The sequence below is a fragment of the Poecilia latipinna genome, unplaced genomic scaffold (assembly GCF_001443285.1).
Source record: "Poecilia latipinna isolate Pla-1442-1.1 unplaced genomic scaffold, P_latipinna-1.0 Scaffold78, whole genome shotgun sequence".
In the NCBI taxonomy this organism is placed as follows: Eukaryota; Metazoa; Chordata; class Actinopteri; order Cyprinodontiformes; family Poeciliidae; genus Poecilia; species Poecilia latipinna.
In genome coordinates, this window is record NW_015112694.1 from 414,116 (window position 1) to 431,361 (window position 17,246).

Below are 17,246 nucleotides of genomic sequence, written 5' to 3' on the forward strand. Positions count from 1 at the left end.
TCAAAATAAAATAAGTTTTAAAAATCAAATCTCTATATCGTACTTTGTACTGTACTCGTTTTTTTGTTTGTTTTTCAACCTTATTCTGTCCTACCATCACAAAAGTAAACGTGGAGTTTCTAAATTGCTGAAATGTTAACTGTAACCATATGCTTTAGTCAGATCGCACTAGGAAGGAGCATTTCTACAACAAACGCTCCTGTTGGGGTTTATATAAACAAAAAGATGGATGTGTAGATAAGCACCTCATGCCCACTGTTAACCACAACAGAGGATCTGTCTTCTGTCTCTAAAAATAAAACCAGAACTAAAAATGGAGTCTTCACTGGGTCTGTTTGTGGAATAATGATCTGAAGCATTCGATCAGAAATGGTTCATCAGAAACAAAAGAATGCATGGGTTCTCCCCGGTTACCCCAGCTTCCTCCTACGGTCACAAAACATGAATGTTAGTTAACTGATCTTTCTAAATTGCCATTAGGTGCGAGTGTGTGTGTATGTGTGTGTGAACGGTTGTTTCACCCAATGACCGCTGGAGACAGAAACCAGCTCCCCCATGACTCTGCAATGACAAAGTTAAGTAAACTTTGTCGACAAACTTATCAACTGTCGACTTAAAGTAGCATTTTTCCATATGTAATGTTAGTGCTTCTACATTTAAATGACCAAACTTAAATCCTTAACCACATGCAGTAGCAAATGTATATTTCAGTGGTTGAGAATGTGTTTCATCACTATAGCTGGTAGTGAATAACAAGATGATTTAATGCAATTGTCTAAACAGAAACAGGTTTGAAAGTAGAAGTAAGCAGACTAAACAGGGCTGGTGTGAATGTGTGCTAAATCTCTTTAAACGTGGTGAGCGAACTGCTTCCCTGCATCCTGGAGTTTGAAGTTCTTTTAATATTCCCCGACATCCTCAGGCAGAAGTAAAACATCACAGTACAGATGAATCTTAAAATGAAACTATAGGGGAAGAAGTAATAATTTAAGATGAAATATAATTGAAGACCTAAAATGGAAAAGCTTAGCATATTTCACATTTGAAAAGTATGAAAAGTAGGATTCAGATTTCTGAATTTGCAATCTTACCAACTTTAAGAACCCTTGGGAGATTAGTAAACGCTGCCCTAGTGGCAAAAGTGTTTGTACAAAGTGTTAACAGCAGGGGTTCCAATAATTGTGTTTCCAGTGATTCTGTGATTTTTTTAAGTCCACTCTGAATCAGATTAAACTTGGATTTTTGTAAAATACTCTGAAAGAACCTACATGCCTGCCTTAAAAGTTACTGTTAAAGAATTTATATTAGGGCCTGGTCCACCTTATTATTTACTGTAACAGCAGCTATGACCGCAGCATGCAAAGGAGGAGTTAACCTGACAATGAATCAGTCAAGATGTTTATCAGCATTTTCAGCATTAATAACTGACAGAGATGACATCATATAGAGGATTTTAACTTCTCAGGATTTCTTGCACTCGAGCCAAAACAGTTCCACTCTCCGTTTAGAGCTGATTTATTGTTTCCCTGGAGAGCGCCTGCTGCTTTATGAACACACACTGCTCCGTCTGTAACAACCCTCCGCACTTTTAATCTCTTCTCTGAACTGATTCCCGATTCCATCCCTAAAACTCCAGAAGGGGAGGTGAAAACGCTGAAAACTCCTCCATGCTGAGGAGGAAAGACGGGGGTTGGCTGAGGCCCCCCCGCCCTCGAGCACCGAGGGGAAACCGGAGCCAGGCTTCAGGAGGGAAAGTGTGTCTGTGTGCATGAGAGCCCTGCTGCCCTCCTCTACCCACACAGGAAGTGAGGTCATCTCACTGCACTGCGCTGTGGAGGGTGTTCTGCGAGGGCGACAAAGATCAACATGTTGGCCGACCTCCATGCAGATCAGAGATGCGTGTATAAAAGCATTAAATCTTCATTTTTCATGCAAAGTTAGTGTTTTATACAGTGAGAAGCAAAAAGTAGGAGAGTTTTCACATCTGATAATCCAGTAGACTCAGTTTGATTGAGGACCAAAGATGCAACATTTATTTCATTCTTAGCTGATGCATTTTGCTTTCTCACTCCTTTGAAACATCTGTGGTGGCCAGGGCCGGCCCGAGCCTTTTTGGGACCCTAAGCACATTTTCATTTGGGGCCCAACATGTCAACACCAGATGCTTCATCATTCCTACGCTGCTCTGTTAATTTGTGTGCAACATACCTCTTATCATTGGCTTACAACATACAGATGTTATTATGGCTATTGATTTTAATTCTACATTAGCAGCCAACTAAAAACAATCATTTGGATTTTGAAATGCAGAGTGGGTATTTAACTGTGCAATAATATTTTAACTATTTGAAAGTAACATCAGCAGATAAACACTGAACTTACAGTAAACAAGCCAAGAAGTTTAATGTCTTATGTTTCCCCAATAAAGGCAGAAACAACAGGTAGAGTTTAACTTATTACTTGTGAAGCAATCATAAAAATATATAAATTGTTTTTCCATGTGTAATAGGATTTAGTTTGTATTATTTAATGTTATCCTTAAAATACACATAGTGCTGCATCAAGAACCACAGAAGGAAAAACCACGAAGTCTACATGAGCGCAACTTGCTTTTTCACAAAATTTAAACAAAAATGGAGCGCCTTCAGATTTTAGAGGTTGTAGGATTTCTATTTTGTCTTTGGTAAAAGACCATGAACCATTTTTCCTGCTGGCACTAGACTTTTGTATTTGCTTTGGTTGTATTTACCCAGAATCCCCTGTGATATAGTTCGCTTCCTACTGTTGGAGTGATCTCCAGTCTGCCTGGTATTCACATGTGCATTTGAATTACGCGAGTGTTCACTTTAACAAAATCGAGACAGAGGTTTGTAGGCGGCCCAGAGGGATCCCCAATTGAGTTATAAGCTTGGCGGGCCACCAGGCTTCATTTGCGCCCCCACCAGGATAAGCATTGCTTGTTTATTTTAAATAGGGTTTTGAACTGGCCTCATGCTATTATTTGCAAATTTTGTCTGATCATGCACCACCAAATTTATGTAACTTTTAACATTTTTTTTAAACTAAAACATGGTGGGGCGCTGGTGGACTGAAGTAGCGTCTCTACCACTGGGTTTAGCAGCTTTTAAGGGGGGAAACTCAGAGACCAGAGTTCACTTTTTTGGTCCGCATCACAGTTCGATTGACATTTATACCTCCCCAAATTGTCCGGACTTTCTAGGCAAACAAACTAGTTTGATTAAAGCGGACTAAACAGGGCTGGAGTGAATGCACTGCAAGAACTGAAGCCTGTCTTAATGATGCACCACATCCTCAGCCTGCAGGGGATTCTAATCAAGGAAGTTCTTTATCTCTCAGAGTAATTTTAATGCCTTTGGTGATGCAGAGGCAAACAATAAATCCCATCTATGTTCGGATCAGGCGTCTGGTACGACCGGCCGGCTTCAGCTCCCCAAACCAAAGCCTCCTCCTCCTCCTCCACTGCATCCTCCTCCACTCCTCTCATGCTCTCCATCCCTCACGCCTGTTAAAGGCTCGTCCTGCAGGGCCTGGATGCACTTGTGTGGTACAACAACAGAGAAACCGCCCAAAGCTCTTAACAGCTCTTCCTCTCCACTTCCTCCCTCCCTCCATCTCCACCAGCCCCTCGCTCCCCTCTTCCACTCATGCTCTGTCTTTCCCAGCTGCACCGGCGAGCTGTTCCGTATGAACTGCTGCCAGCTGAAAGCCTGCTACTCCTGTGAGATTGCTATTACTCAGTGCAAGCAGAGCTCTACGTAGCCAAAGGGCTGCTCTCCGAGCTGTAGATCTCCATGTTGTGACTTGTCAACACGGGGGGAAAAAAAAAAATCGTTATCGAGACTGAGGCACTTCCATTCCACACAAAGGAAAAGGGGGCGGGGGTCTGATAGTGACCAAGCGGAGACGCAGGTACTAGCCTGGTGGTTTCAGGTTAGCCTGGTCTCTGGTCAGTAAAATAATCTGCAGGCACATAAAGCAAACATTACCTTTACAATGTGAGCATTTTCTGGTTTCCTTTGTCATCGTTTCTGGCATCTGAACTGGACTTTATCTGGCACCCAAAATGTAAAAGAGTAAGCGCAATAATCATATTAAAAAATGTGACATAAATTGTTGAAAAATGATTCCTACCTTCAATAAGGCATTTACTTCAAATCTTATCACGATATTTTGTAGTACTGTCATGATAACTCTAAAAGTGATGAATAAAAATGATGGTTCTGCATTCCCAGAACCAAACGAGGAGAAGCAACTTTCAGCTTCTCTGCACCTCAAATCTGGAACAAACTTCCTGCAAAACAGCTGAAACACTGAATTCCTTTAAATCAATGCTAGAAACCCACCTGTTTAGAGCTGCTTTTGGACATTAATGAATGTAACATTGAACAACATATATGATGTGTATTCATTATTTTATTGATGGAAAAATGTAATGTCTGTTATTGTTTTTTACAACTGTTCATTATATGATGTTTTCATGATGTAAAGCACTTGCACTGCCGCTAATGAAATTTGCTACACAAATAAACTTCACTGATTGATAACATATATAAAGTAGTTTGACAGGAAAGAGGGTTATGAGAGAGAGTGAAGACATGCGGCAAATGTCACCAGGCCGGGAATCGAACCTGCGACCACCGGCATGAGGACTAAGGCCTCAATACATGGGTTGTGCTTTGCCCTGCGCCACCACAGCACCAAATATATCACTTCTTTTTAGGTAAGGGTATGGCTCTGACAGCAGTCACAGCACCACTAACAAATACTGCTCCCCCCATTTGTAATATGTTTCTTTAAGACACCAGTCGCATAAAGAAGTGTGATTTGTATCACTAATCTGCACACAGTAACTGCGCATTTTATCATATTTTCAAATTTAGTGATTTTGCTGATACTTTCATTGGACACTGAAAAAAATCGTAAAACCAACAATCCAGTGCTGTTGTTCAACATTTTCTTCTATTGTTATTAGCTGCCCTCACATCCATAGTGATGATTTTGAGTTTTTGTATCCTTCTTCAGACTGTTGCATTTATTGCAAGGAATTCTTTTAATCCTTGGCAATCTAATGCCTTAGCTAAATGATGTAAATATGAATAGAAATGATGGATGTACCTCAGATTGAATGCAAAAACTCTATGAAAAGGTGAGCTTGCGGATGTGAACATCGGGTTATTTCAGTTTTTTTTTTTTTTATTATTATTTTGAACATTTTCCCTTCAACAGATTTGTTTTCCAGCTGAATAATGACTCAAATGTCAATTTTCAGATGAAAAAAAAAGAAAAAAAAACACTTTCCTCTTCTGCCATACGAGATCCACAAAACTGCTGGGTAGGCAGCACTGTATGCTCTTGATCAAATGAAATTGATTCATTGTGCAGCGCGGCTAAGAAGTGACGGCAGGCAAAAATCAGAAACAATGTGCCTGTAGTAAAGCCAGTAGCAGCAAAATACTTTTGACTGTCTTGTCATAAGCACAATTAGAAAGGAGGTATGTCAGGGTATCAAATCCAGCACATCATCCACTGGGATGAGGCGATCACAAAGAGCAATGCTTTGATGAAGCTAAAGCTAACTTTAAATGGAAAAAAAGAAATGTTTCCCAGATGCCTGATGTGCAGCTCCTTGCAAAAGTGTTAATGCCCACAAACTTTTATCTTATTAGGATTTTGTGACCAAAACAAAGAAGCGAATAATTGTGAAGTGGAAAGAAAATGACTCAAGGTCTCAAAATGTTCTTTTTCCACATAAAAAATCTAAAAAAAAAACAAACAAAAAGAAGTGTGAAGTGCATTTTTACTCTGATCCCCGTAAATAATTGCCTTCAGAATTCCCCTAACTAGTGAACAGAGTCTACCTTTGCAGTTTTGTGAAGGTTTGTTAGAGGAAAATCAGAGAACAACCAGCTTCATGAAGACCAAGGAACACAGCAGGCAGGTCAGGGAAAAAGTTGTGGAGTCGTTTAAAGCTGATTTAGATTAAAAAACAATATCCCAAACTTTGAACATCTCCCACGTCTCTGTTCAATCCATCATCTGAACATGGAGAGAAGAAGAACCAACTGCTAACCCATCAAAGCATGGCAGAACACCTAAATGTATTAATCAGAGAAGCAACCAAATGACAGCCCCACAGTAACTTTGGAGAAGTAGCAGCAATCCTCTCCTAAACTATTTACAGTTCACCCTACAAATCAGGCCTGAGAGATAAAGGAAGTCCTGTTGGAGGTTTGCCACAAGCCATTCCATTTACTATGTGCCAAAAACAATGTAAAGGACACAGCAAACACCTGTCAGGAGGTGTTCTGGTCAAATGAGATAGAAAACAACTCCATGTACTCCTGAACACACACCATTCCCATGGCAAAACACAGCGGCGGCAGTATCACAGTGTCAGAACAGAAACTAGTGGGAGCTGATTGAGAGATAAATGGAGCCAACTACGAGGCAGTGGTTGGAGAAAATTGTTGCAGCAAAAGTGGACAGAACTTCATCTTCCAGCAGAACATCAACCCTAAACATGCAGCCAGAGATGGGATGAAATTACACGTTTCCGCTAATCCGCTAATGGGATAATAGTAAAGTTAGCTAATGTGCTAAATTTTGGAAACCTTTAGTACACTTCCTCTAAATTATTTTGTTTGGATAAATTCTAATGGGTTAATTTGCTTGGCTGTAATGTAAACTTTCAGTTCAATAAATTTCAACATGTGTGTTGAAGTTTTTGGTTATAGACTTAATAATTATTCAAGTAGTTAGATGTTTATATTCCTGCTCTTATTTTGAAGTGAGTGAAGACTTTACTCAGCAGGTCAGTTTCCTCTCCTTGTTCTCTTTTTTTCCCTTGATAACTTTAATTCAAACAGGAAACATACAAGAACAAAATAAAAGGGTAAACTACAAGCTATAAACATAAATACGGTACTTGAGAACTGTAGAACAAATACAGTTCTACAGTATATGAACTTTAATTCAAGAGCTAAATTGAATCAAACTCTTGAAAGACTCAAATTAAATTGTAGTCGTTCAAGGGCAGATATGTTTTGAATTGAAGTTAGAATTTTAGCATTTAGCATGTATTGCTTTAGCATTAGCAGAACTAATGTTTATGATTAGCACTTTAGGGTGAACGCAACTATATTTTTAGCTACCATTGCTCACCAGTGGATTAAAGCATATTGGTGCCTCAGAACGGCATACTCAAAGTCTAAATATTTATGGTTTCAACATGACAAAAAGTTAAAATTGCAGTCAAAAGGTATTAACAGTAATTTAAATAAAATGTGGCTAAGTAACTTCCACATAGATCACAACACAAACACTACGAGTTACATTTTCCCCCATAATTTTACCATGTGGTAAAAGAGTTTCTATAAACAAGAGGCTTTGTGCAAAAATAGGAACTGGCCTATTTTATTTAAAAATAACCAGGCCTTTATACAGCTTTAGTTATGTGCATTTGTTTCAGATGCTGAAACCGGTGAGCATCCATTGATGCCACCAGATATACAGTTGATGAATCAGGCGCAGTGAGAGTTGTGAAGCAAGGACACTGCACTCCATGCTTACTGGGGGATAAACTGTATGATTATGCTAAATCTCATTTACACGTCGAGTGAGAAATAACTACATTCATTTAATTAATTGCCAGTTTTGTGTCTTCTTAATTCATTAAGAACCTTGCCAGCATGTCGAAGTCAAGAAAAATTAAATTCCACGTTGCTCATTAGTTTCTAGGGCTCAGTTTGCAATGTGAGAAATTCATAATGATCCCAAAGAGGGGGATTTCAAAAGTGGTACTCCACCTTTGACTCTCTAAGTTCTCTAAAGGCACACAAAAAATAATAATATGTTTCCAGGATAAAGCATATATATTTGGAGAGTAAACAACTCAGATTTTTAAAGAAACAGCAGCTTTACATTAAATGTCATTCAAAATTTCTAGAAACCATAAGTAGGAATGAATAATATCAGTGTTTCTCTGTAAATGTTAGAAGCATCAAAGTACGATTTTATTGATTTGTGCATCAGGTCAGTAGGACTCACAGAAAGAAATGTCATTTTAAAACATCCTGAACCAGATTTTTTAAAAGGAGAAAATTCTAGTTCTTTTGTCTTTCTTCTGCAAACTCTTTACAGATTTCTTCCTTCCAAATGCTGCTGGCAGACAAACCAGCAATGCATCTGTCCTCGTGAAAAGTTTTGACTTGGTGCCGTTGTGACGCTTTGTAAGCCTTTAGTGCTTGAAGTTTGTGGCTGAGTTGGAGAAACTACTTTTCCCTGTGAATGTTTGGCCACGCAGCAGGAAAGAGAAACACAATCCATTATTATTTGTTTCCGACTTTGCAAGCACCTGAACTGTGAACGAGTCCTGCTGGAAGGAAAAGTTTGTTGAGTCTTTTCAAATCTAGATCACCCACTGATTCCTTGTGTGAAATCTGGGGCTTTATAGGCCCAAAAGACTCTAATAAACACAGGCACAAAATCCCAAACTCAGCACAGCAGCAAGGAGGTTGGGAGTTTGAATCCTGGAATGTGTTTTGGGTTTTTCCTACATGTTCTCCCCTGTGCTTGTGTGGTTCTCTCTGGGTACTCCAGCTTCCTCTTAGAGTCTAAAAACATGACGCTTGGTAATTTCCATTTTGATCATTCATATTTTTAGAGACATCCTAATCAATTTAATTTATGACTTTGGTTGTAAGTGGTTTTAATTTACGTTTTTATTTATTGTTTTGAATGTTGTGTCTTAGTCTCTCAAAACAACAATGTTACTATTTAATATTTTTTAAACAAAATCATTGGCTCAGTAATTATCAGATTATTAAAAAGTGGCGTCTTGAAAGTCACCCAATCTCCACACAGGATAGGCCATACATTTCTGGTCTGTCCTACAAATGTATGTAAAGATCAGATGGCTAGGAAGCATTTAGGCATTAAATCTGTGATGCTGTGGGCCTGATTCAGTTCCAAAACAGTCCAGAGAACCTTGTTATATCAAGAGCTCTATGAGACAGGAGAAGAGTTTGAATAAAAATCTGATGGCCTCTGCCAGTTAACTGAAAATGGGTCACTACTGCGTCTTTCAGCTGCTCCTCAGTGCAGCGAGGAAGAGGAGGAGGTCAGAAAAAAAGAACAGCAGCAAAGAGGGGCATCTTGGGGTCACAATGTCTCCAAAATAATTTATTCCGACATTTTTTACACATCGTTATCAGGGTACTGAACGATGGCAGTCGAGAGAACTGATTCCGGTTTTGTAAAATAAAAATGAGGCCGGTTAAAATCCCTTTCATTAAGTCAGTTATTTGACCGTTTTACATTCATCTTGACTTACAAACAGAACAGCAAGTTTTTTTTCCCTTCCCAGTCCTTCATTTTTAAGTGCTGTAAAGCCTCCACGTCTGTGTGCCTCGCCAATTGTCTGAAGTAGCAAATAAGGTTAACATTTGTGTATAAATATTGATCCTAGCCCTGAGGCTCTGCTACTTCTGTGAAGCCAGGCCCATTAAACTCTGCCCAACAAACTGTTCATTCAAACAACTTTGTGTTTTCTGCAACTATCAAGTAAAAAAACAAAAAACAAAAAACAAACGATGGGATCTAATTTGTCAGCTGAATATGAACGCTAATTGAAAACAGTTTCTATGCACCCAAGATGACGTGCGGTTAGTTAAAGGCGCACAGCGTTATTCCCCTTGTCCTGCAATGCATTTCCAAGTTCGAGGCTGTGCTTCGTTTCTCGCTTGAGCTTTGTGCGATCGGACCTGCCAGCACGCGCCCCCCAACCCCAGCCAGCTTAGGGGAGAACATAGCAGCGGTGGTGAGGTGGAGGATTCTTGGCAGAAAGAGCCCCGAACATTTGATGCCAAGAGGGAAATGGAAACCCTTCTCTCATTTTCCCTATAATCCAATGTTTTCAAGCCCTAGCCCTACCAAGGTCATTATAATCATAAAAAGTGGAAGGTAGCCAGTGACCCGCCATTACAGTAAGGTAGAGAGCCACCAAGTCTCTCAGCTATTGGCAGGCGGGGGGAAAGAAACCTTCAATTCAGTCCAGAAATGATGAACATCTCTATATTTTAAATGGAAATAATCAGGAGGGATGAGAAGGGAATAAAAGTGTTCCCCATGGTATTCTCGCTGACTCAGAGCGCCGGTCATAAAACTGGAACTTAAAAGCATTTAAACTAGTCCCTAACTTTTAGGACGGGGTCGTTAGACTGAAAAATTACATAAACAATAATAAAGACCAAGGTCAGAGCGAATGCTGGGTTCCTCTGTGGCACCAAAGGTCATGTGTGCTTGTCAGAGTGAAGGCGCCATACTGCACTGTGACCTCCATAGCCAGCTTCTGTACCCTCAGACACACCACACCAACACAGAAACACACACGCACACACCCGCATGCACGCACTCGCACACACACACACGCACACACACGATCGGAGGTTTGTTTTCGTTTTCACGTGAGCGTGCCATCCTTAAAGAAAACTTTCCTCGTCTGCAACAGACATCAGCGGAGCAGGCAGGGCAGAACAAGCAGTCTACCTGGGTCTGAGCTAAGATAGCATATCCACAGCACTACACCCAGTGTTAGCTTGGCCTTTTCTTTTTAAGAGATTTCCAAAGCTTGTTGGGTGTCATGATAACAAATTTTGCTTGACAATAAATTGTCCCAGAAATGATTGCTTTCCACTAAATTCAAAGGTAGTGGAAAGTGGTTGATCCAACCGCTGTTATCAAAAGGTATATTAACCAGGATCTCTGGAGGGCTTACCATCTCAAATTTAAGAGATTTTAAGACTTTTTTAAAGATTATGAATTAAATTTAAGGCCTGTATCACAACAGAAATGTACAAAATAATTGTATATTTTAAATTGGCAAAGATGAACGTTGTCCAGCCAACTGGAAAGAAAATTTGCAATTACCAATGATGGATGCAAAAAAGATAGCTAGATAGCTAGCAAGGGTATATTAGCAGGTAGTTAGTGGTAGCCTCAATTGCCCCGCATCACAAAACACAATAAAGATGTCTGCATGTAACTCAAACTTTTGCCTGACAGAAAAGTACCACAAGAAAAAAAAAAAACTACATGGAATATATGAGATTAAATGGTCCTGCCACGAGAAAATTTAAGACCTGTGATTAATGTAATTAGGGCCAACTTACAATTTTCTATTGAATTTAAGACATTAGGAAATCAATTTTAGGTATATGAATTTAAGTCTTAAGGATGAACAAACATCCAACAAAAAGTTAAAAGTTAACAAAAGCATGCCTTCTCAAAGTAAAAAATAACAAACTTTAATTTCTAAGCAACATTTAACACTGGAACTAGGGGCGGGGGGAACCCAGCCATAACAAAAATGGATTATGAAGTCTTTGTAACCAAAACTGCATTTCAAAACATATTTATCATTTAGCTCATACAGGGAAAAAAGGCCAGAACAAGAAGATCCCAAAACAGGAAACAAAAACCAAAACACTTCTGACATATCCATTCTGTTGAGTGGTTGGAGCCCAGGCCCCACTTCAGGCCCTACACCAGACTTGCAAACAATATATGGATGTGGGTTAAAAAGTTCTGGTCTCATATAGCAGAGAATCCATCTCTATATTTGCGATATGACCTTCAGTCATAATGGGCAAGAATTATAACCCCAATTCCAACGTGTCTCTTTGCCCGGCTTTCTCAAGATGCAGTCAGAGAAGTGGCAAAAGCAAGAGAGCTGGAGTAGTAATGCTTGCCAAGAATCTATGGTATAATCCAAGACATGTTACTGTGGAATTTAGTCTCTGCTGCCTGGATATTGAACTGTTTGCATGTCAAGACAAGCACAGAAGAGACAACATTGCATTGATTTCCATCACCATCGGTTTTCTCTTGCTTCGTTTTCACAAATACACACAACTTTGTGTTTGTATACCATATGAAACATATTTATCTCGATTTGGGACTAATTTATATGATAACCAAGCAGAAACAAGTGTGCATTTTGTAATTGTCTTGTATTAAAACCCAAAATATTCCTGTTGAAATAATACTTCTTTGTTTTCTTTACAGGATAAAAGAAGTAAACCTATAAAGTGTTCATCTTTTTTGAATAACTTATCTGATCAGCCTTCAAGGTAAACAATTAGATACCAAATCATACACATCTTATGCCTGCTATATGATATCTGTAAGAGTATTTTACAAGCTATGCAGATACACAGACAGGCATATAATGCACCAAATATATCAGAGGGAGTTGCTTTCAAATTGCATGTACAAAGCCTCAAAAACAAACTAACATCTTAACAGCAACAAATGCATGCCTAATCCAGACACGAACCTCACCTAACCCAGAAATTACATCCTGCCTCATTAGGACCAGGGCATGAATACGGCTGGTGTTGACAAGGTTGGTGAATTAATGGAGAAAGGTCCCAGAGATGTAACAAAAATGAGCACACAGCTTTGCTCTAAGGGTAACATATCACAGTCCCACACAATTAATGACTACACATAACAAAAAAATAGACAAATAGCCAACAGGCGAAGGAAAGAGATCCAAAGATAATATATTATGTGTTTTATTTGTTACAAACATAGTGGGAAAACAACAAAATTAAGAAGTTGCTGAAGTGTAAATCAGTTGATTTAATGCTTGACAGATAATCAGCTGATCTGAAGTAAAGAGCTGAGCTTTTCCCAATCAGCTATTGCCACATCCAGTTGTGAAGGTTTTCACAATGTGAAGAAGTCATTTTTAGATTCACTGACGTGTTTCAAATGATCAGAGAAACCACAAAACATGCAAGAAGCTCCTAGGAGTGAATATAATACTATAATAAAGTCTGATGTCAGAGGCCTGTTGTGTGTCAGAACATGCAGGATTTGGAAAATGTTAGTCTACAAACTCTACAGTTAATGCAAATTGTAAGTATAAAGTGCAAAATGGATCAAATTGTCAACTTTATGATCATTTCTCTTTGTTTTGGTGTTACTGAAATCCTCCTGCTGCAGAGCGGTGTAACATAGGCTGCTCTCTCTCTCATAATTGACTTTTGTCAAAAGTGAAAGTAAATAATTTCAGGAAACATATATGTGCTGAAAATGCATATTAATTATAATTAACCCACATATTCCTGACTCTTTCCTACATCCCAGTGTCCCCTGCATACACACTATGCTTTAGCAACTCAGCAACTAAAGCTATACATTAGGTATGGGTAGCTAAGAGGCAAAAAAATATCTGCATGCAGAGAATGAATGCATGGCACTTGATTTAGAATATCCAGCCAAATATTGCATCCAAGCAACTCCATAAACATCCACTATAAATAAATTTAATGATGGCAATTTAGCAACTAATAGAAAATCAGAGCTTTTTAATCCAAATATTAAGCTGGACGCCACTGTTATTTTAAAATTAGATATTGGTAATATGCTGACCCCTATATTTGTGGAAAGAAAAAATAGTGATCTTTAATCTGTCTTTTCTGTTTAGTTTTATGTACACAAAGCTCAGGCCTTTAACCTAGAGGATTTTCACTGTACTTGTAGCTTTCTAGTCACACAGAGGCAGCTTCAGGTCTGGGTTGTTTTTACAGTTCTCATTTATCTTAAACATAGAAAAAGTCATTTTACTGTTATTCCTAAAATAGATGCATTATGAAAAAAAATGTTCAGAGTTGGATACAATGATGCTTGAAAAAGTGTTAAAAGAGCTTGAAGAAAGAAATTATACCAAGGTTAAAAAAGGAGACAGATGAAGGCTGATATTCTGGGATGTTTGAGGGTTTTCAGTTTACTTTGAAACCTATAAAAATTGTGACATAATATGACAAAAAAATTGCTTAAGTTGAACAATTTGGGGAAATATTGTCATGAAATTTAACAAATGACCTTTGGTTAATGTTCAACCTTTTAGTTATCAAAATTAAAGCTGCATGACATTTAATAAAAACCTTGCAGTGGCGATAATATTGGTAAATATTGCAGTGGTGCTATCTGTGCTTCCTTCACTCTTTCAGCATTTTGGGCAATATTACTCATCTCCGGTGTGAGCATCTGCTGCTCTGAGACTCTGTCCAGCTGGCTAAATATTTTAGCATGTAAAATCAAAGTTTATAACACTTGGAACATATTAACCAACAATTTTGTGATACTATTGTGTGCGCACTGTTATTGTGATAAAATGTTCAGCTCTAGTCAGAATAAATGTCAGTTATGTACCTTGAAACAGTAACTTTCAACAGCCAAAAGGACATGTTTGTACTGGAAACTTTAACACATTCCCCATTTAAAACAGAAACGGATACTATTTAACCTAAAACTAGGCATTCAGATTGAATCTTTTCACAAATTAAAGCTACAAATTTGAACTTAATCAGATTTTTCATTTAACTTATCTCCAAACTCAAATCGAACGATCAAAACTTCAGCAGAACCCCTTAGCTGTGTTGCCAACAGGAATTGAAATGGCTCTTAGATTTTTAAACTATTAACCTCTACAGGTTTATGTACCAAAGCAAAAGACCAAATGGTTTAGTTTGGGAGTTTTTGGTCTTTGCACCACAGGCTCCGGTTTCATATGAGATCTGTCCAAGAATATTAACAGCTTGAAAAGAAAATATTAGTATTTTAGGGCAACCTAGGTTGTGGTGTATGAATAAATGCCTACTTTAAGAGAACAAAAATCACCTAAAATAAGCATAGACAAGTCAACACTTTACAAAATTCAGTAATTGGCCACTAAATCTCTGAACCTATAAAAGTGACTGAAACACTCAAAACACAGTTCTAAATCAAGACTTTGATACCAGATGGTATTATAAAGACTACTATGGTTTATTTTCATTATACATCAAAACCACGCTCTGTGCTGTGAAGCCCATTCATGTGACTTCCCACACTGTCAGTCACTTCCACTCACAGAGCACCAATCACTGCACCTACTGTCCACATCTCTGCCTCATACCCAGCTTCTGCAATTTTTCCCTTAAGTTCACCCCCAGGTCAAACACCTGAGCTGGGTACAAACGAGCAAAATCAGCGGCAATGCAAAACATCTGGCGGGATGTGACATTTATGAAATAAAGAAAAATATATCCAGCTGAATCACTTAATTATTCATGAAATTTGCATATCAATATGACTAATTGAGCTGTTTGCCTACGCGTGCATTCAGCAGAAATGATTAACAGTATAAAAAATGTCACTAATAATGGCCCCTAAACATCTAAGGAATCCTCCAGCGGCCGGAGTACGTTATTGCAGCATTTCATTATATATATAGGACTGATAAAGGCAGAATATCGAAGACAGTAAGGGTCAAACGCACAAAAGTAAGCCAACCACCGACTAAAATAAACTCCTCGGAAAGTATAATGGGGTTCTGCTGCGGCACAAGCAGCGTATCTGAGCCCGAGAGCCGTTTCCTTTTTCTAACCGCGTTATTGATCGGAGTCTGTCTGCAATGAATGGCTGCAAAGGGAAGGAAGGGGGGGAAAACCCTGAACTTCAGGTGACCGACCATGTCTCTGACACTGCCTTCATGTAGACGGGGAGGCGTAAAAAATGTATACATGGGTTTGGGTTTAAGAAAAAGCAATATCATCACTTTTCAAAAAAAAAAAAAATTAATTAAAGTCGACGACATAAACAAACGCGAAACGAGTCGATTCCGCGAGCTCCGAGCAGCAAAACTGAAGCGAAAGTTAGCCGTTAATAGCCGGGGAATTGAAGTTTACCGAGCGGTGCTGCTAGATAGCGCTGAGGCTAACTGAGAACACCGGGGATGTTCGGGGGAGCCAGACTCTGGCTCGTCTGATCCGGCTGACCCTTCATTTTATTGCGGCCAGACTCCCAGATCCTCCCCTTTTTCTCTACCCGAGAGAGACCGAAGACGTTACCGAAACCGCTCGCCCGTTATGCCGCACACTACCGCCCCGACACATACGCCAAACTGACCGCAACCTTTTTAGCGGAACCGGACCTCTCATCGATTCTGCTCTTTATTAAAGCCACGTATCGTTTATCCACTCACTGCCTGGCTAACGTTACCCATTCGCCAACAACATGGCTGCCTCGCTCGGACCTAAAAAAAAAAAAAAAAAAAAAAAAAAGGGGGGAGAAATAACCTACTCCGAGCCTTTTGTCTGTTTCACCTCTATAACCCTAAACTACTGCGCAAAACACACGGAGAGCGGCTAAAATCGCACACATCGAGCGGAGGACTTACGTGAAGGCAGGCGCTTGGGCTGCTCCTGCTTCCTCCTTGGCATTTTCCCCCCGCTTTTAATCACATTCTCGTCCTTGTTTGGGGATGAGGAGAAAAAAGGATTTTTCCCATTGAGACTGGAGGCGCCAGTGATGGCAGGGACTCGGTCGTGCACCTGGCTTTGCTCGGTTTAAAGTGTATTGTTCAGGGGGGGAACGGGAACACGGGCGGAGGAGGTGCCGCTCGCTGTTGTTGTTGCCGTGTCTTGACTATGGCTGCTCTCGGTGCAAGTGTGTCTCCGAGCCCCTAACTAACACTAATGCAGGGATCAAAGGGCAGCAACAGCAGAGCAGACACACGCGCGTGGGCAGGCACACACACACACACACACACACACACACTCGGCACACACGTTCACACTCTTCACACACACATACACACGCGCTCTCCCTCGTGCGCGCGCGCACGCATTGGAGGAGCTCGCCCCCGAGAGCAGCGTACGGACAAGGTGCCCCCAGGCTTTCAGTGCGCGTTGCTGAAAAGAAAATATAGATATTTGAAAACACAAAGAGAACCATATTGATGGAGTCGAGTTGCATCCAGAGTCATGTCATTTTTCCGTAAGGAAAAACAAAAATGGAAATAAATAAAGTGATGGTAGTTAATTTATGCAAATGTCGCTAACATTTCTGACTCCTTATTACACAAAGCAGAGATTAAGAGAATGACTTTAATGCTCAGCAGGAAAAGATAAATAAGTATTAATATTAGGAAAAATGCATCAAATAATTCATTTTTTAAATTTCAGGGAAAAAAAAGCCTCAAGACAATTTATAGGTGCATCTCAATAAGGCAGAATATTCTAAAAATATTCGATGTAAGTGTTCATTTTGATAATTTTGGCTCACAGCTAATGAAACCCCCATCACTTTTGTTATTTTCCTTCATTCCTGTATTTAACCAGGAATGAAGAAGACAGATCCACATCTCATTTTCAAGACGGACCTGGACAGAAATC

At 39.5% G+C, this 17,246-nt stretch overlaps 1 protein-coding gene across 7 annotated transcripts in view; it reads right to left on the reverse strand.

Moving 5' to 3' along the window:
* znf827 (zinc finger protein 827) overlaps positions 1 to 16,708 on the reverse strand; it is a 100,974-nt gene extending 84,266 nt beyond the window's left edge. For 6 of the 7 annotated variants that reach the window (XM_015018248.1, XM_015018258.1, XM_015018280.1 and 3 more), the window contains exon 1: positions 16,250 to 16,708. In XM_015018248.1, coding sequence (XP_014873734.1) covers positions 16,250 to 16,292 — 43 coding nt within the window. In that variant the 5' untranslated portion in view covers positions 16,293 to 16,708. The remainder of the gene's footprint in view (positions 1 to 16,249) is intronic. The other variant, XM_015018243.1, reaches the window with a different exon arrangement.
* Positions 16,709 to 17,246: the final 538 nt, after the last annotated feature.